Source organism: Pagrus pagrus, assembly GCF_965226575.1.
Source record: "Pagrus pagrus genome assembly, chromosome: 13".
NCBI classification, from domain to species: domain Eukaryota; kingdom Metazoa; phylum Chordata; class Actinopteri; order Spariformes; family Sparidae; genus Pagrus; species Pagrus pagrus.
The window spans coordinates 12,614,559-12,634,959 of NC_140197.1; the positions used below are offsets into that span (position 1 = coordinate 12,614,559).

Sequence of the window (20,401 nt, forward strand, 5' to 3'; positions counted from 1 at the left end):
TTGGCCAGTCGTGAATGTCCCCATTGTTTGGCCATTGAAAGCTTCTTTGTTGCCTTGTCTGTCTGAGATAAGATACAAACAAAGCAACTCTATTGTCCTAAAATAGTGGAACTGTGTTGACAACGGGCTACATTAACCTCTTCGTCATTGGGTCATTTCAATCTCCGCCCAAACTTAAAATGTTTCCCTTCCTGTGGCAGTGTGCGCATCCTGCATGTGTGTCTGTGTAGGAATCTGAAACAGTTAGCTTGCTAACTATGAGCCCTGGAGTGGCTCATAGAGAGGAAGACATATGATTGCATAGCAGGCTTCACAAGTGCTACTTTTGTGAGTGTTTGGTAGATTGAGCTGCAGTGTTGTGCTTTTGCTGTAAGGAATGATCAGGCCTGTCGAAGACACGGACGGCATTCAAAGAAAGAACACAAACAAGGCAGCTGAAGTCAATTCTAATCACTTTGAGATGATTAGTTTGATTTGAAGTTTGAAGTGGAGGCTTGCAGCCTTTCACCTGAACAGTTCACTCTTTAATCTAGTAGTTCTCAAACTTTAGACTGAAACTGTAGAGAGGAATATTTTCAAGCCACCCCCACCCTCGACTCACCCACACATACATCTACGTCTTTTGCCTGCAAACTCCTGTCGAATTTACAATCGAATTTGAACGTTCAAAATCTCTTTTCTCTCTTCATCAGCCACCGTTGTAGACGAGATATGCCTCGTCATTGTTTTGGTTGTTGTCATGTTTACCCTCACCTGTCAGTCCTGTCACAAACTTCTATGCTTCACTAATAGTGCAAAACCATGCTTCATTCATTTAGCCTCGCTGTGCCTCCCTTGTTTTACCTATGGGCCCTCCCTAGGGGGCGTGCCCCCCAGTTTTGGGAACCACTGCTTTAATCTAACCACCAAAAGCTGTTAAAATGTCCAAATCTAGGTTTACACCAATAATTGATCTATTAAACACTGCCTCTTATCTGTCTTATCTCACAGCCTCTTTCTCATTCATAGGGCCTTGTGATTGGTCAACAAATAAACATTTGCCAGGTACAAAAAGTTCATATTACAAATCTGCAGTGCAGTAAATTGTGTTGATAAAATGCATGTTTTGGAAATTACACTGGTTTGTACCTTCCCCTTCAAATGAAAATGTATATGATCTCAACAATTTGACGTCATTCTATACATTCTTATATGTCATACAACATTATTTGATAGTTTGGGCTTTAGATTCTTGTTTTAGAAGCAAAATCATAATGCCTGTACTGATATGCTGTATTTAACTCAGCATTTTGGTGTCATCACAACCCTTTAGGCTCTTAGGTTTATAGCACCACTAATCCCTTGGTTTTTGCATAATCACAGCCCTACAGGAAGTCTTACTTGAGTCATTTGTGATGCTGAACTGATTTCATAAATTCCACTGCTGTAAAAAGGCTCATTGGACTGGAACCCCTTGCAGTCCATCCCATCACATTTCTCTCTTTACCTTGAGATTTGGCCTTTTAAACAGCCTCTTAAAGGGACGACTGCTCAGGCTAATATGCATTTTGTTCTGCCATGGCTTATAAACATGCAGGCCTGTACAGTGAGAGCAGGCGTTTACAACGCTGACATGGAGCTCAAAATGTGAGAATGGAAAAGCTTTAGAAATATAAGAGCAATAATCCTCACCATCAGTAAACATATTCAGACTGAACTGGAAGTGAACTGAAGAAGCCAAGAGCCATTCAAAGCCATTTAGCTCTCCATTTCCCTTCAGATGTGTGAATGTACACACTGCCATGTTAATGTTCTCTCTCTCTTTTATTCCTCAAGCACTGAAAAGTTCAGCTTCCTTCCACGAACAGCGACGGAGCTTGGAACGAGCACGGGTGAGTATGCCATCCTCGAATCAGTCACTCAAGTCAAAACTGGCCTGTTTCAAGCACACATTCACTTTCTCTCTAAGCTCTGTAACATCTGACGACATTACAGCAACCCTTGAATAATTATGTAATACAGAGAGGCTGAGAGCTGAGATGAGGCCATCTGCTCAGAAAATGAATTTTATTGGACTGTAAGGTGCAATGTATCTAAAGTATCCACTAAATCAGTGATTCCCAACCAGAGGTGGAGTACTTCAGGAGGTCCATGGAAACATTGTGGTGTAGGTTAACTAAATTGAAAGAAAAAAATGTAATAAAAATAAATACATGTAATAATATCTTCGTCAACATGTCAAGTATAAAAAAAAACAACAACAGGATTTCCGCATATTGAATCTGTAACACCTGAACATGTTAAGAGTTTGTGAGAAGTCATTAAAAAATCAAGCAGAAAAGTAGGCTGGATCCAAAAAATTGATACATGGTATAAGGTATCAATCAATCAATCTTTATTCGTATAGCACCAATTCACAACAAAAGTCATCTTGTGACACTTTCCAAATTGAGCAGGTCTAAACCCTGTACGCCTTGATTAACTATACATAATTGATAAACACATCAAATAGCCTAGCTAAAAAAGCTGAAGTAGGCTAATGGATAAATAGTTAGCTTAATTTAAAATGGTTAGCTTAGAGTACAGGATAAACAGTGATGGCTACTAGTAATGGATATGGTAGAAATAGAAAGCTAAAAATACTGGATATGTTTAACATGTGAAATAGTTCAAGCTGAAAGTAATAAATGGTAGACACAATATTTAACAACAAGCTAACAGTAATAAATAAATGGAAAAATAATGCTAAAATCTTAAAAATCTAATGCTAAAAGTAATGGATAACTTGCGAACCAACGCACTAAATGGTCCATCATGCAGCACAGATAGTGATGACTGCAGAAGAGAGAGACTGTGAACTTGAGACGTCCTTTGCAGATGAAATGTTTGAGACAGAATGACTTATGGAGAAATGATAAACATGCCACTCTCTTTCTCCAGACTGAGGACTATCTCAAGAGGAAGATCAGGAGTCGGCCCGAGCGATCTGAACTGATCAGAATGCATATCCTCGAGGGTGAGTGCCACAAAAAGCTTCCCCGTCTGTCTGGAGTGTGACAAATAACTTCAGCGCATCCTCGCAAAACTGGCGAAAAAAATGTCCATTGTTTGGTTTCGCCTGCTTCCAGAGACGTCAGCGGAGCCGTCACTTCAGGCCAAGCAGCTGCAGCTGAAGAGAGCTCGGCTCGCTGATGATTTGAACGATAAGATCTCCCACCGGCCGGGGCCCATGGAGCTGATCCATAAAAACATCCTGCCCGTTCACTCCAGCATTAAACAGGCCATCATAGGTAAGCCAAGCCAACTCTTCGATGGATTTCACACTCCCGCAGGGTCTCTGAATGACTAATGGAATCCATCCAAGACAAACAGTGTTTCTACACTTATTTCTGTTTCTTGGACTGTTGCCCTCTTCAGCTGGACTACAATTAACTCCTCTCACAATTGCTTCTGACTAGCGGAGCCAATTATAAGCTCGACTTAATGGTTGAATTATTTACATTCGATTAAGCCGACAGCGGGTTCCTTTACCTTGAACACCAAGAACACCATGAACGTGACAGGAACAAGCTACAGGAGAACAGTTTTTGTGTAATGCTGCTGACAAACCAACCAACTCACAAACGTCATGGGTGAAAACATAACCTTGCTACTTCATAGAATATATCAATGCCTTTTTTAAGTAAACAATACCCTGCATGTATGTGGAGAAGAGAGGTGTAATATAAATGAAATAGAAAAATATAAAGTGTGATATATCACAACACACCCACACAGTATAAGGCTCCTGACAGGAAGTCTCTCCTGGCCCCCCTCCTCTTGTTATCATGAACATACTGATGCTCCTGCTCAGATGCCTCAGCTGTGCTCCAAACAAAAACAAATACACATTCATCCTTGTATTCATCCTTCAAAGATGAAACTAGGTTACGGTAAATCTTGACAGACGAGAAGTGGAGATATGTCTTCCTTCCCCGCTGTTTAAATGGGCACAGTGTCTGTTCATGAAGCACTTTATCTTTTATTAGTATAATTAAATACTAATTGAAACTTGAGCACTCTACGTTAATGAATATGATTTCACTCAGTTGCAATTTGTGCATTGTGTCGGATATAACGACCCCAATTTCACCCTTTCCCATTACAACATCCACAATAAAAGAAACGAAGGAGTGGCGCTATCGAACATTTATTGTGTATCTGAAGTCCAGTGCCTTCTCTGCCAGACACTACATGATGAGATCAGAGACAGTGGGTCCAGCTGGTTGAACGATGTGCGGAGGGAAGGAGGCTGAAATTCAATAACGTACACAGTCAGTGGATTATCCATCTCTGTCACCGCTGCACAATAAACACAATTGCATTACCACCACTTGCTGCAGAGGCACTGGGAACACGAGAGTAACACAGGCTCGACATGCTAAGATCCAAACACACAGCACAAAGCACGACACCTAGACTCACACTAGCGCGGCGCAGCGGTAGGTAAGTCATCGCGTTATTGGATCACAGGGTATTAAATCAGCCCCATGTTGTCTTTTCATCATTGCCTGCTGATGGTGAATTAATGGCCAGCGGTTTGTTTTGCATAGCTGTCTGCTGCAGCCCATAGCAGCTCCTTTAATCAAATAACACACATCCAGCAGTAAAAGGAAAAGTCTCTATCCTCGTGCAGCAGGTAACTTTAGTCCCTAAATCCCTGTAAGGACTCAGAAGTCTGCATAATAATTACATGATTATATGATATCCCTGAGGGGAGAATTAGCAGGAGGACCACCGCCTGGATTCAGTCCCGTGCTGGAGGACATCTGAACATTTGTTTTATTTGGCTTTATTTGCGACATTTGTTTTATTTGGCTCCAACTAACAATTATTTTCACTGTGGAATAATCTTTCAATTATTGTCTTAGCCACAGCCTCTTCCCCAGTGCTATGTGCCACTTTTTTATCAGACGTATTCTCGATCAGGAGAGGCTATATTAGCGAGAGTGGTGTCAAAGACTGCTGAGAGGTATTTCCTGTCACGCAGGCGCGGGACGTAGAAGCTTGTTGGCCGTCAGCTGAAGTCTTTGCGGTGTGTTCAAGTGCATCTTTTTGGCCGAGACACGGGACAGGAGACGACGCGACAGTCAGCCTTTGTTACGGCTACTTCTTTAATGTCAGTTTGATGTGTCGGGGCCATCACAAATCACGATTCATTTAATTGTTGGCGACTGTTTGATCAGTCGTTGCAGCTCTACAGTTGTTTTTTCACGTTCTCTGCACATTTATATATGATCCGGCCATGTTTGTTTGTTGCCTGGAAAACATTTTGTAAATGAAGATCATTAGCAGCAGCGCAGAAGGCTGGCATAAACAGGAGGAGCCTTCACTAAACAGCTAATGCATTCAGAGCATAAATTACATATGCAAGTGATCCTCCAGAACTCTGAGTGTAACATCTTTCCTTCGAGAGATGCCATCTGTCACATAAGAACAGTGTGAATGAGGTGGCCAGCCTTACTTGGCTGCACTGTGAGTGAACTTAGATGAATGAAAACTATCACTGGGATAAAGCTTGTCTTGTCCTCGCCACACCATGAACTAAATATATCTGTAAAGAAATCATGTAAAAGTGGCTTTAATGGACATGATGTGCAGGCAGAGAAGATGAATATTTAGGCGACCCTGCAGCAGCTAGTGCATAAAGGCACTGGTTGATGGACATTGGTGATAATTTTGGCTGACTTTAGTTTGTCAGCTTTTTGGCACATTGCAGTATGTTTGGATGGTTGGGAGGAATCCACTGGCTCAACACCTGTAAATGCAAGTGATAAAAGCTTGGCTGTCATTGGAGGGATGTACACAAGCCAGACAGGCACACACACACGGAGACAAGGAGGCATATATAGTATGCAGTAGCACATCGTCGTTGGTTAAAAAAAAGTGCTCCTACTGAATTTGCATTATGTTTTTATCAGTCCTTTCCTCTCTACCTCCTCTGCTCCCTCTCAGGGACACAGTTTCCAAAGGCTGCAGGTGAAAACTCGTCGTGTGATGAAGACAGCAACTACAGTCTGTCTCCAGAACTGCCGGTGAGCCAGGAGAGTCCTCTGGGCCTGCTGCCTCTGCCCTCTCCACCAGAGACACTGACCCGGAGCAGCTTCCCGTCTCCTACTCAGGTAGGATCACTCGAGAAAGAGGGAGACACAGTGCACCTCAACATTTTGTGTGTCATGGATGCAAGATTGTAAAACACGAGTACAAATGAATTCCAGTACAACGGCAGAAACAAATTTTGGATTTCTGCTGTTATATCAAATTCAAGTATGTTGTCATCTCATCAATCAGGCGCCTCCTCCTGTTCCTCCTCTCCCACCAATCTCTGGGTCCTCCACCTCATTAAAGCTGACCAATGGGACAGCAGGACCACCCGTCCAGAGGACGATCTCACAGATAAAGGTAGGTGACATATGTCAAGGCCAACCAAGCAGTAAAGGTTTATAAAGGGAATGTGTGAACTATATCGTTTTAGTGTCTTTCGGCTCATTGTTTTGGTTTAATGGTAAAAAAAAATACTGGACTTACATTCATCAGGTGGACAGAAAGTGAGCAGTAACGCTGCTCTGACTCTGCTGGCTGTGTGAATGGGCAACTGTTCACCAACACATTTGTCTTAGCAGCTTTTTTGTAAGGTGGTATTATGTTGATGTGCGTGTACGGCTTGTTGTGCTGCCCTCAAGTGGTCAAAAAAATAACGCCGGTGTAAAAGTTGACAGTGAGCACTCACGAGCATCCCTCCTTTTTTTCAGTACCAGCCTAAACCGAACTGTGACCGCTCCGCCCAGAAACACAAGAAACCTAAGGACAACAAGCCAAAGGTACATATTTGTCCCCGTTTTTAGACATGCAGATAATATTGTTGCTAATACCAGACAAGGTAGTAAAAGCTAGTAGTAGCATTTCAATGAACCAGTCCAACTCAACCAAAGAGGAAACAAATGAACCATAGAAGCAGCGAGATGGTTCTGAAACGATCACCTGTTGTATTGTCGATGTGTTCCTTCTAGATTAAAAAGTTAAAGTACCATCAGTACATCCCTCCTGACCAGAAGGGAGATAAAGAGCCTCCTCCCCATCTGGACTCATCTTATGCCAAAATCCTCCAGCAGCAGCAGCTCTTCTTGCAGCTCCAGATCCTCAATCAGCAGCAGCAGCACTACAACTACCACGCCATCCTGCCTGCACCACCCAAGTACGTTTTGGAGTGAGTTTTAAGGAGATGTTTTGCTGCGTGAGATAGGGGAGCCTCGTCTTGGAGCATGTATCAAACATATGTATCTACAGCAAGATGAGTCGGAACTCAGCGTGGTGCTTAAAACTCTGTAAAAGTTTAATTCAGTCGTCTTCAACTGCTGCGATCACTAATCTTCTCCCCTCTCTGACTTTTTCCTCAAACAGACCTCAGACGGATCAGCAGCCATCTTCCTCTTCCTCTTCCAATCCCATGATCACCTCCTCCCCGCCTCGAGCTGTCGCCACCCCTACAATAGCAGCGTCTAACCAGGGCAGTCACAGCTGTCAGAGTTCTGCTCCAAAACCAGCGTCTCTACCTCCGAACCTGGATGAAATGAAGGTTAGCTGCATACAAATCAAAGAGGAGCTTGACTAACAGCTCTCGACGAGCCGATGGAGTAATTGGCGGATAGAAGTTGGCACATGTAAAAGATTCTCTGCTAACAAAACTTTGTCACTGAGAAGTGGCTTGCCAACGCAAGAGCTGACAAAGAACAGGACAGTGATTGATCACTCTGTCTTTTTGTTTCCTCTCTTCTTTTTTCCTTTCGTCCCTTTTAATTTCCGTCTGATCTTAATCCTCATCTCTTCACTTTCCCTCACTCCTTCCCTTCAAACTCAATTTCTCTTTCACTGCGTCTCCTGTCAGGTCGCGGAACTGAAGTCCGAGCTGAAGCTGCGTAGCTTGCCGGTCTCTGGCACCAAAAACGACCTCATTGAGAGGCTGAGGACCTACCTGGAACTGAATGGAGGCAGTGACACTACCTCCTCTCTGGCAGCAGGGGGTACCACAGGGCCAGGGGCTGAAGGCGCAGGAGAGCCCTCCACAACTGCTGCAACCTCCACCAACAACACACTGCAGCAACAGTTTCGGTTTCAGTGCCATCAGATTTCTCTGACCGCTCAGTCAGGTGAACTGAAAATATACCTGTTCTTCTTCCAGTGTGTCACGACTCCTTACTCAAATCATGTATTCAAGTGTTAGAATGTAATGAAGCAAACAGTGTGGATAATGTTTTATCTTTGTACTGTCTGCCTCATGTCACGTCACCCTTTCTTTACAGCTGATGCAGGTAACAGTGCCACCCCAGCTGTAGCCACGTCTCAGCAGCTCTGCGGTGGAACCGTCTCCCCCCGAAACACCTCGCTCACCCGCTCTGACCGCTCACCAGGCGCCCTGAGCCCAGAAGATACCAGCTTTAACAGCAACGCCTTGGGGGAAATGGTCTGAATTATTTTGTTGCTCTTGTAACAGACTGACTTAATCTGAGAACTGTGTTGAAACGTGTCACTCATCTTATAAGTGTGGTTATTGATTTACAGGTCGAGCACAGTGAACGATCATTCAGCTGAAACACGGGAATTTGGCATTTCAAATGTACCCTTGCAACTTGTAGTCATTCTTTGTATATAAAGTAAACTTTGATTTACACTAATAAAATTACTTGACACACTAGTATTATACACATGTATTAGTAGTAATATATAATTAATACAACGTGACATACTTAAAACAACTGTGAGGATAATTAGTTTTTTGTTGAAAACAAAACAACTTTGTTTTAGTGCCGTACCACCAGACTACAGAGCAGCTTCTTTCCTCTGGCTGTGAGACTTATTAAGAATCTTGCATTAAAAGTAACTATAATAACTTTAAAGAAATAGCCGATGTTGTCGCTGATGGTCTTGTTTGCTTATGTAGGTCATATAGAAGCATCAGTATGAAGTCGAGGCTGTTTCATAACCAGTTGAGAACTCCTTGTACTACATTTAACTACATTACGAGGTGTATTTGTTTAAATAACTATTTTTATACCATGGACTTCAGTTATATTACCCAATATCTTTAACATACATTTAATATATTGCATATACTCGTCAATGTACTTCAAGGTCATACCTGAAATAGTAATTCCATTAACTGTTGCCCACAGTAAATGCATTTGAGTACATTTAAATTTAAATATATTACAGTTATGATTTAATGGCGTCTCAAAATAGCACCGTCAAGTGCACTTAAGTGTTGCGAAGAATATTTTATGATGTGCTACTTATATATCATTAATGCATGAAGTACAACATCAGTGTTTCATTAATAGCAAAGTTTAAGTACAGAAATCATCGCACACTTTAGAGTGCAGTCAAAACACGTTTTTAGACACGTTAGCAGCATGGAGGTGGAGATGGTAGCGTCACTGTGTCCACTGCTCTGGTCCAGACTGAAATATCGCAGCAGTTATCAGACGGATCAGCATGAAATATTGGACAGACATCCGTGGTCCCCAGAGGACGAATCCTACTTGACTTTGGTGATCTCCTGACTTTTCTCTAGTGCCACCATGAGGTTGCTTCCAGTGCCACACATCTTCAAAATTAATTACGTCATCCTCAGCTGTACTTTGTTTTTAGTTCTAATTAGCAGATGTTAGCATGCTAACAAGCTAAACTATGATGGTAAAAATGTCAAACATCAGCACGTCAACTTTTTCGTTGAACATACTCGCATACAGATGCTAGCATTTAGCTTGAGCCTGGCTATAGACTCTTGTTTACACACTAGTAAAATGTGATTTTAGTCTCCAGCTGTTGCACTTATGTTCATTTCAAGGCTCCCTATGCTAACCTATTTTTATTTTCTCTTTCTGTCCAGATGAGTTCACCTCTCACCCAGCTGAGCCTTCAGCCGCGTTCAGCTGCTCAGCTTCCAATTAACATTAAAGAGGAGCCGAAGTGCTCCACCCCAGCACCCTGTCAGTTTGCTTTAAAGGCAGCCTCTCTGCAGAAACATTGTCTTGTCTCAACAACTGCCTTCACCACTACAACCACAGCCCCAGGAGTGACTGTGGACAAAGACAAAATGCTGCAGGAGAAAGACAAGCAGATTGAGGAGTTGACCAGGATGCTGAGGCAGAAGCAGAGGCTGGTGGAGGTGTTGAGGATGCAGCTGGAGCAAGGGAAAAACGGAGGACGGGTCCCAGAGCCGCTGGTTCTCGTAAGAGTTAAACAAGAGCCTCCTGATAAGCCCAGTGTCCCTCTCACATTTGGGAATCCATCATTACCCCGTCCATCATCATCTGTTTCATCTGAGATGGATGTCACCAAGGTAACCGTCAAACAGGAGGCCATCGAGGCAGAAGAAGTGTCTGAGGTAGCTATGCAATTACCAGACAGTCATGGATTACCACAGTCTTCCACCCAAACTCAGGAGGCGCAAATGAAGCCGGAGCAGAAAAAACAGCCACATATATGTCTCCAGCAAACCACTCTGCAGTTTGCCCAGCAACAAGCCATACAGAAACTTTTGCTACAGCAGCAGCACAACATTCAGAACCAGCAGAGGATGATTCAGAACTGCAGTCAGACGCTGGAGAATCAGCAGAAACTCTCTCAGCAGAGAAAGAAGAAATCTCACAAACAGCAGCTGAAACAGCTACAGCAACAACAACAGTCCAAACAACACCAACAGCAGATGCAGCTGAAGCAACAGATCCTACTGAAGCAACAGAAGTCGTTTCTACAGCAGCAAAATAAGAAGCAGCATCAGCAGACGAAACAACTGCAACAAATCCAGATACATCTGAAGCAACAAGCGGTGCAACAGCAGGCGCCGCAGGTCAGGAGTGGTTTTTACAGTTTCATTCGCAGGACGCAGACCTCGCCGTCGAGATTCCTTCTTTAAAAGTTGTTGTCTGTTTTGTTCAGGTCTCTCAAACGCACAGCAACCAGCAGTCAGGCTCCGCCCCCTCCCTCCCACTGGATCTCCTTAAGGGTAACTCCACCCCGACTCTGGTCACCGACAGCAACGGTAACCACTTCCTGATCGCACTGACCAATCACATCCCTGAACACCAAAGAAGTTATGCGCCTCAGACCAAAGCAACCAATCAAATCACACTGCAGGTACCAGACTCACTGTCATCATTAGTGTGTGAATGAAAAGCCTGATTCTGATGTACTGTTCTTATTATTATATTCAAACTAACAAACAATATACTAACTACACTGCTCCAACTGTTCCTTTGTCTCCAGCGAGTGCAGTCCGCTCCAGTCAAGCTCTCTGACCACCACCCCGATCACCTGCCTAAAGCTGAGAATCAAACCAAACAGAGCGAGCATGTGGGATTTCTGAAACAACAAAAGACAAAGGTGAGGATTAAGTCAAGACAGAGATGATCTGTCTATGCAGCCAGATTCAGAGTAACTGGATAAGTGTTGCACAACAGGAAAAAGACCATTTGGAGTGACTGTGGACAAAACTACAGTTAACAGCATTTAGCGGTTTCTCTGGTGATATGCTGCTCCCCATCTGTTACATATTCCATCTTTAAGCAAAGTTCATTAACCTCCATTGTATTAGGCTGGTAGAGTCTAATAGCTCAACATCTCAAAACCTGAGCAGAAAGAACCAGAACTACCTGCTCGCAGAGGCACGCAGAAACATTATAAATGTTAACACATCTCTTTTACACAATTCATGGATCCCCATCATGAAACATTCACTCTTCAGAGCTGACCAAGAGCCCCAGAGACTCTCCTCCCGTCACTGAAGAACAGTCTGTTAATGCCCCATAAAGAGGGCGAGAAACACGAGGGTGAAAGAGAGCTGCTGCAGTGAGTCCAGCAGCCGTGGGAGTTAATGATGTATGCTGTTTGAGACACTGACAGCGCTCCTTGATAAGACTGTCTGACACTATCGCCATGCTGATTATTATTGCTTTGCTAATTACTCTAACGACATCCTCCATTACTATGATTTATGTTGTTAACGGAGGAGGAACAAAGACTCCGGCGCATCTCGGCTAATTGAGTTGTACGGCATCACTCAGTGAGTGCAGGTGTGTCGCAGCAGTCGAAAAATATCAGGATTTAGTGGAACGCTGTGTGCTGATCGCTGTGGTCAGCAATCCTTCCTGGTTTTTTTTTTACCCCTCCTATGACTCCCTTAATAAAGGGGTGGCAGTCAGCTAAAGGTTGGCGAAGGAGGCTTTTAAGTGGAAGTTTACAATCCTTGTCGAGTTACACGTGCTAATAAATGTGTTGTTCAGCAAGAATAAAGTCAAAGGAAGGGAATTTATTACTGAAATGCCGAGCATCGTTCCCCTGTAACTCTATTTAATGATTTGCAGCCACAGAATGGAGGACTTCAGGTATCTGCAGAGCAGCCGCAGCAGGTCCTCTCTCAGTGTTTGTCAGCACCTCCCAGTCTGCAGCCTTTCTTCCAGGACCAGCAGACTGCTCCCTCAGGGAAAGACACCTCATCACCTTCCTCTCAAATTGTAAGTAATCTCCACAAGACATGGATAATCTTTCAAGGTGACTTGTATCATCCTGTCACGTTGTCGAAGCATTTTCTGATAACAAGTATATAACTTTACCCCATGTCTGGCTTTGGAAAGTGAATGTTTCCTCACTTCGTTCCTTCCTCTCCTCTAGGAGCTGTGTCCCGGTCTGGATGCCTTGTTTAGTCCTCTGTCTCCGGCTTCCATCAAGACCACCGCCTCATCGCCTGATAATAAAGTATGACGCGCTGCATGTCTGATTGTGTCATTGTGCAAAATTAATAGCTTGTTTACTATATCAAATGAGTGATTTTTACTGCCTTCAGGGGTGTTTCTCAGGGTTTTCTAACCCATACTATAATTTTCTTACTTTACAGTTTCCCTTTATTTGGAATCATGTCATAGCAATAGTTCATACCATCTCTAGTTAGAAACCTTTGCAGTGAGGCTTAAATACAGTAAAAAAAAAAAATGTATTTGAGGAAAACGAAAGAGGAAAAAAATCTCAATAACCATGTTTAACAAAATAACAGCACATTTTCCACGACTCCCAATGTTATTCAATTTTTTCAACCCTCATGGAGAAGGTGAAACTTTCCATTACAAAGATATCAGAAATAATATCATACCTTTTTTCTATAGGTGGAGCATCTGGCTTTCTTCTTTCTTTGCTTTTCTCAAACACCACCATTCAAACTGTAGTACGAGTAAGATACACAATCTCTCACGGAGGAGTCCCAGAAAAAAACACACAGTTCATACTGTCAAAATCCTGCAGAATTAATTAATTAATTTAATTTGAACACTTAAACTGAAATGTATTTTAAGATGTGTTTTCCCCCCCGGAGCATTTTTTGTTTCGGCCTGCTACGTAGTCACGCTCGTACACATCGCGTGTGCAAACGCGATGGGTTTTTTTTGCGTCATGCCATCTCACATCAAGTGCTCATGTTATGTGTTGTGTGAATTTTACGTACAATTTTAAAGGGAATCACGTTCCTTCTGTGTGTCTGTCCTCAGGATACAGAGCATGAAGATGATTTCATTGACATCATCTTGCAGACAGGAGGTAAGACGCACTAACACTGTCTGCTCAGTTCATTGTGAAGTAACATTTTCTTATTTGCTCAGAATTTAACAGAACAACTATATTTGATACCTCTTGTGATAACATAAAGGGGTTTTCGACATCAATAACAAAGGATTTTTGTTATTGTTGTTTTTTATTATCACCTGGCACACAGCGGTGGTTACAGACAAAGTGCATTTCTGTGCAGTGTTGAAAATCTGATTGTAAAACTCATGTTTCATGTTTTTTAATAGCTTTTGTACTTTTGACACTATCAAAGGTAGAATTAATGGAGATTGTATCATATCAAACACATATTTACTCAGCAACCAATACAAGAAAATTGATGATTTCTTGTATTGGGATGGGGGATGAGGGGTAAAAGATGTTATCACAGATCCTGTATTGGTTTCCTGATTTATTTTGAATTGCCTAAGCCCGTCACCGCGACTGAAGGCTCGGCTCGCATATTGTATCCCCCACAAAAAAAGCAAGTTAAATCAGATGTGTGGAAATGCTACGGATGCTACTTCTACAAAACAACACGGAGATGAGGTCTCACCATATATTTATACTTTATTTGTGCAGGAGGGAAAAAAAGATGCGTCCTACCCCTGATGCAATGAAAATATTAGTTTCCTAATACATGTAACGTTAAAGAGCAATTTTAAGAATATTTTGATGGTTATTGGGATAATGCTTAGAATCACATTCATGTTTACAATCGTGACGTGAAGTTGTCATATCGTCCCGATGCCTAACTGGGAGTGACTTTAACTCTGCGTTTTTCCCCTCAGAAATGTCGCCCACCTTCACACCAGCACCAGACCCTTCTCTGGATCCAAACTCCCCTCCTCCCTCCCCTCTCCAGCTCTTGCTATCTCCCCCCATCCCGACCAGCTGTGACACCCCACATTCGCCCGCCTCGGTGCGGTCCGGCCTCCAGAATCTCACCGACGCCACAGAAGAGAGACGACACCTCGGTGACGCCGGGAGCGGACGCCTGGAGGACTTTCTCGAAAGCACCACCGGCAAGCCTCTCCTGGGGGTGGAGCCTGGGGGCGCGTTGACTTTGATTGACGACCTGCACAGTCAAATGCTGTGCACCCCCAGCATCCTGGACCATCCCTCGTCTCCCATGGATACCTCCGACATGGTAGTGGGGGGGGAGCCCGGACTGGACAGCATGGATTGGTTGGACCTCACCATTGGAGGAGTGAGGGGAGAGGAAACCCCCACGCTGGCCCCACTCGCCCCCCAGACGCCTCCTAGTGTCTTTTCCGTTGACTTCCTGGACAGTTATGACCTGCAGATACACTGGGACTCCTGCCTCTAGCCTGCAGCAGCCAGGACACAAACAGTCGCACACATGCACAGAACCATGTCATTGATTGCTGAGGCTTCAGTATCTAATTAGAGCACTCCGTCTGTGTCTTCTCACACACTGTTTTATTGAATCTTCAAGCACTTTGACCTTTTATTTATTTTATTTACACGCTGTAACATTGATCTTTGAGCAGACTCTTATTAGGCAGGTCCTACGTCTGCTCTCGCTCCTTTAGCAACAGTTTAGTCAACACATTAGAGGGACTTTTGTGGATTTGGACCCGATCATTAATGACACACTTTTAACCGGTCGCTTTCGTATAAATTAATGTCATCTCTCTCTGTCACAGACACCAGGTTACAGTAGAGAAATGTATCGGTTTATTTGACCTTCTCCTAATTAGACTGCAAGACCTTATTTGCCTTTTGTAGTAAAGATAATCAATAGTTTACCAGTGAAGCTGATCAATAACCAAGTTTAAGCCTGAAAGACTGAATGATTTTCTAACAACTTAATATATTACAGGGTGGACTACAGATGCTGTCTAGACGCAATTTGGAAATATGTTCTAATCTGGAGACACTCTACTGTGTCTGATGATGAAACTGACATCACAAACATACAGCAGGTCCAAACATGTGATCAATTTATATTCTCTTCTGTGAGTTCAGTTAGTTAATTGCTCAAGAAATACAACATAAATACATTTATCGTCAACAAATTAGAAAAACGTGACATTTCTTCAGGAGCATCAACGTTTTTACCTCCTTATTGACATTAAGAGATTCTCACTCAAAATTATGAAATGCTGAATCAAAATCTTGACTTGCAGTGTTATTTATTAGAGTAAAAAGTTGCACTTTTTTTTTCATCAGGCGTTACAGCACAGTTACAAAACCTCCTCAGAATTCAGGCTTTAGCTTAATTCCCGCAGAGAGTTGCAAGAAGCGTCCCCACAGTCTTTCTTTAGGCCAAACGAAAAATATTGAGCACTTTGCAGCAGTGAATATTGAATGTTGAGTACATACTACTGTATGTATTCAGGCCACGGCTGTGGTAACAATAATTCTAGTGTAGAAGAATGTGTAAGAGCTTCATAATTTGATAACCTTCAGGTAATTCAGTAATATAAAAGAACGTGAGATGTGTAAGGACGTGCTTTAAAAGAGTCCTTGAAATAATCTCTACACAAACAAAAACAGTGAGTGCATTAATAAGGAGACATATGCTCATTTTGAGGTTCATAATTTAATTCTGGGTTACCACTAGAATAAATCTAAATGCTTCAGTGCTCAGAAAATGAATCAGTTTTCTCATACTGTCCAGTGCCGCAGCACACTGTCTGAAACACTCTGTTGCAGCCCTGACCTTTCAGTCGTTGTTCGATAGTGATTCCTGCAGATTATGATAACAAAATAAACTTGAATGGTCCAATTAGTTTGGAACAGTTTCAAAGAGTAATATTAAATTGATATTTAATACTTTTGCATATTCAGAATGTGGCTGTTTCTGTAAAGAATCGCCCTCTGAATGTGCCACGTGTGTCTTATTTTTATGTGACACGATGCTACTTTATAGTAAATGTTATGCACATTTTGTATTCTGATCTCACGCGAATGCCTTCGGTGTGAAATCTTTTGAATGTAAACGTGGAGTTGGTGCGTCGTACGTGAACGACACAGCTCCACAGACACGCTCACTGCTTTATGTTTACATACAGTTCGGTAGCAGCAGGTTTATTTTCATGGTTTTATTCGGACACTTTGTCTTGAGAAGTGCCATGCTGACTCCCTCTCTGTTCGCACTTGTTCTAAAGAATAAGTTTACACGTCATATAAACAGAAAAGGAAACTGCAGCTCTAGGAATTTTCACAGGTTTCAGTCGGATAAAATACCTTCTTCTTCTTTAGAGATTTTAATGGTGATGGCTGTCCTGTACTGTATCAGTACTTTTGCCAGTGTGGTTAAACATTTGATTTAAGTCCTTTTTTCCTTTAGATTTTATATGCTGTCAAATACCAGTTTAGACACTGAAAATGTATTTTAACACATACACAGTTTGCATAAACTGTGACTTACTCTGTTTCTGACTAAATTTCTGTATTATGAATTCAAAAACCTCGAGACTTACTCACTGTTGCGACAAACATACACAGTTTATTTTTGATTCTCGTCATTATACACTTCTATGCATTTGTCACCACAAACGTACTGCAACATACTGTACATTTGTAATCACATATTTTACTTTACGCATTAAGTTGAGTCAGCTACTAAGATTTACATGTGGTCGACACACTGTGTCCGCTATTTGCAGGTTTTTACTGGTGATTTCCTGATTTGGTGGGGATGCAAAATGGTGTGAGCCCAAAAATTTTGCATTGCTGTTCTGTACAGTCTCTGTGGTGTGGAGTATGCTTACTTCAGGTTTTATTATTAGTCCAGTACAGCCTTCTAGACTTCCTGCCTTTGTTCACATTTTTCCAAGACTGTCTTAAAACACGGGTCACGTCAGGCGCCCGCTGAAATACTGAAACAGGGTTTGCTTGTTATAATCAGTCCCTCTGTTCACACACTGTACAGATCCCTTCATAATGTGCTGAGAACAATCCTTGTTCTGTGAAAAAATGTAAAGCATTTTATTCTTCTTTACTCTTTGCAGTTATCTGGTACAAACGCTGATGTATTATTTTGGTTTTAATAGTTAAGATAATGTTTTATGGGAGTATCCAGTATATAGTCCGGTGTTGTATGCCAGACCTGGGTTGAATACTGCATAGTTACAATCACATGTGTGTGATTCACTCACCTTTTATGTGTGTTTTTGTTGAAATTTGTATGAATTTAAGTGCCTGTCATGATGTACCAAACACACTTTAACTCTGTCAAACTTAATTTTCTACGGAGGCCCTGAAGGGCAAGTGAAGAAAGTCTGATCTGAATTGTTTTCTCTCCTGTGTTTATCACTTGAGAACTGGTGGGGGGGGGGGGAATCTTCGCAAGGATAATGTTTGTAAGTTCCTTAATTTATTTTGCATTTAATATAATATAATCGTTACCCTGTAAAAAAAAAATACAGGGGAACAATATTTGTATGTGTGAAACAGAGTGGGGGAAAAAAATCAGGAGAATTTTCCCTATCCCTAACCCTTTTTTTAAATTCACTTGGTTTCACAAAAACATAGAAAGATTATCCTCATAAAAATAAATATAGAAATCCCCACCAGTTTTCAAGTCATAAACACAGGCGAGAAAACAATTTAGATAAGACTTAGAAAATAAATCACCAGAAAGTACAATTTCTCCACTTGCCCCTCGGGGCTTCCGTCATTTTCAAATAAGAGGAAAGTGTTTTCTGCTGTATTATTTCTCTCAGTGCTGAGTCGCGTATGTAAATGAAAGTGTTGGGATTTTGGGAAATTGAGCTTTAATTGTAAGTATTTCTTTTTCTAAAAACAAAAGGGGAATTATTGATTAAAAAAAAGAGATCATGAAGTCGTGTTTGGTCGGTTCTGATTATTTTAATAATGAGATTATGAGATATTAATGAGATCAACATGAGTGGTAGAGGCGCTGCTACTGTACATGGATTTTGCCAACCTTCGCTTTATCTACAAAGTGGAAACACAAACCTTGATCTCTTTTTCCAGATTCTTCGTGTCAGGCTGTATCCCATTATATACTTGCTACGCAATGACTTCAAAGAAATTGTCACACATTTTCGCTGATATGCTTAATCAGACTGAGGTGATACCACTCGTGTCTGGTAAATAACGAGCTACAGCCAGTTTGTATCTGGTCTTAAAGGGTTAAGATAAACTCTGCGTTGACATCTTGAAACTGTCAGACACATACGACAAGCTTTGATTTAAGAAAACTAGAACAACATATTTTTTTTCCATGAAGCCTTTTGCTCTTTTGATGTTGCCAACATTCTGTGATACAAGGAGAGCTAATGACATTGACCTAAATATCTGCGGGTAAGATAATTACATGCTTTTATGTGCAATTACTTTGTTTATATTCACACCGACAACCTTGCTGCCTATATGCGAAGATGCATCACAGACACAGAAACAAGCGAGCTCACACCAAAGACAGCGCAGGCAGTGCAACACTCTGCAGCTGCAGGATGATACACACACTCTGAGTGGTTAAAATGTGTGAGCAGGAGGATGACAGGACCGTAGTGTTGTAAAAAGCCAGTCAAAAGGGGGGCGGACACGCACACACACACCAAATGTAACACACACATGCACCCTTGCCAGACCAGGATATGGGTGGGCATGTGAGGGAGGCGGATGATTGGCTGATAACACCTCTCTAGCTACTAATGGAGGGGAGCAGAGGATGCCAGGCTAACATCAAATCCACAGTGGGCCTCCCACTGAAGCCTTTGAAAAAGGGAGACTCTTGCAGAATATAGAACGGTATTTTTTAACAAATAATGTGTACAGTTCACTTGTTAATGAGTGCTCTTAATGTGTCTTAACGTCACTCCACACAGCAGTTGGTGAGATATCATTTACTGTAACTTTAGTGCAGAGAGACTTCCTTCTCTTAATTAGCTGCTTTGAAATGCACTTCAGGCAAAGTGGTGTTAAGTCTCAGTTCAAGTTTTCATCCAGTTTGATTGACATCAGTGAAATTGAGCAGCTTGTTTTTTTCTGCCCACCGGGTCAGGAAAACAAACTGCTCCTCCGCAGATGTTAGGAGAAGAATTTCTTTTTGAATTCAGAGCCAAACAAAATACAACCTTCTGTCTTCTGCATCCTGTTATCCCTCCTTCTCCGGCATGTGCAGCTTCAAGAAGTGTGAGATTAGGGCTGCGCACACATTCGTTAACACACACACACACACACACCCCTAAATCCAACACTATAATGTTAGTCTGGGCTTAGAGGGACTTTTGCCATCAGGCCGCCTGAAGTGATTCTGCAGATGCTTTGATGCATCTCAGCACAACAGTGGGGGGTCTGCTTGTGATGTGGAAGTATGTTAGTGTTTGCAAACAAACACACACACACACACTTGTGGACGCACAAATCCACACAAAAAGTACACAGGTTTACTCTAAAACACAGGAGTGCACAAACACACACACATGTATTTACAAAACTCCGACAGTAATATCTTCAATGTAATATGTCTCCACACTAGTTAGCTCAGTTAGCCATGGACTGGGAGCTCAGAGCATCAGGGGAGTGCTGGTTTTTACACCGCTACTTTCGGACTGTGCTAGCTGGTTAGCATGCTATCTTCAGTAAATATCTTGTTATGATGTAGTGAGTTCTACATAATGTTGCTTTAACAAAAATAACCAGTTGGTCACAGTTTAGATACAAGCATGGCTACCCAAAGTGCATCCTGTGGGTCAGAGGTTCGATATGGCCCGCCAGATGTTTCTAGTGAAAAATTAAACAATTTAAAAAATATATAACAAAAAATGCCATTGTGCTGTTTTCATTTTCA

The 20,401-nt window shown here is 42.1% G+C and overlaps 1 protein-coding gene across 6 annotated transcripts in view; it reads left to right on the forward strand.

The window, feature by feature from the left end:
- The window catches only part of LOC311267290 (myocardin-related transcription factor A-like), a 47,851-nt gene extending 29,433 nt beyond the window's left edge, over positions 1 to 18,418 (forward strand). For 3 of the 6 annotated variants that reach the window (XM_084370267.1, XM_084370268.1, XM_084370271.1), the window contains 18 exons: positions 1,009 to 1,044; positions 1,816 to 1,871; positions 2,920 to 2,995; positions 3,108 to 3,269; positions 5,974 to 6,140; positions 6,310 to 6,420; positions 6,771 to 6,839; positions 7,029 to 7,225; positions 7,420 to 7,594; positions 7,904 to 8,165; positions 8,319 to 8,479; positions 9,905 to 10,867; positions 10,957 to 11,154; positions 11,284 to 11,400; positions 12,381 to 12,530; positions 12,688 to 12,771; positions 13,554 to 13,602; positions 14,400 to 18,418. In XM_084370267.1, the coding sequence (XP_084226393.1) occupies positions 1,009 to 1,044; positions 1,816 to 1,871; positions 2,920 to 2,995; positions 3,108 to 3,269; positions 5,974 to 6,140; positions 6,310 to 6,420; positions 6,771 to 6,839; positions 7,029 to 7,225; positions 7,420 to 7,594; positions 7,904 to 8,165; positions 8,319 to 8,479; positions 9,905 to 10,867; positions 10,957 to 11,154; positions 11,284 to 11,400; positions 12,381 to 12,530; positions 12,688 to 12,771; positions 13,554 to 13,602; positions 14,400 to 14,938 (3,572 nt within the window). In that variant the 3' untranslated portion in view covers positions 14,939 to 18,418. The remainder of the gene's footprint in view (positions 1 to 1,008; positions 1,045 to 1,815; positions 1,872 to 2,919; positions 2,996 to 3,107; positions 3,270 to 5,973; positions 6,141 to 6,309; positions 6,421 to 6,770; positions 6,840 to 7,028; positions 7,226 to 7,419; positions 7,595 to 7,903; positions 8,166 to 8,318; positions 8,480 to 9,904; positions 10,868 to 10,956; positions 11,155 to 11,283; positions 11,401 to 12,380; positions 12,531 to 12,687; positions 12,772 to 13,553; positions 13,603 to 14,399) is intronic. The other 3 variants (XM_084370269.1, XM_084370272.1, XM_084370270.1) reach the window with 1 other exon arrangement.
- Positions 18,419 to 20,401: the final 1,983 nt, after the last annotated feature.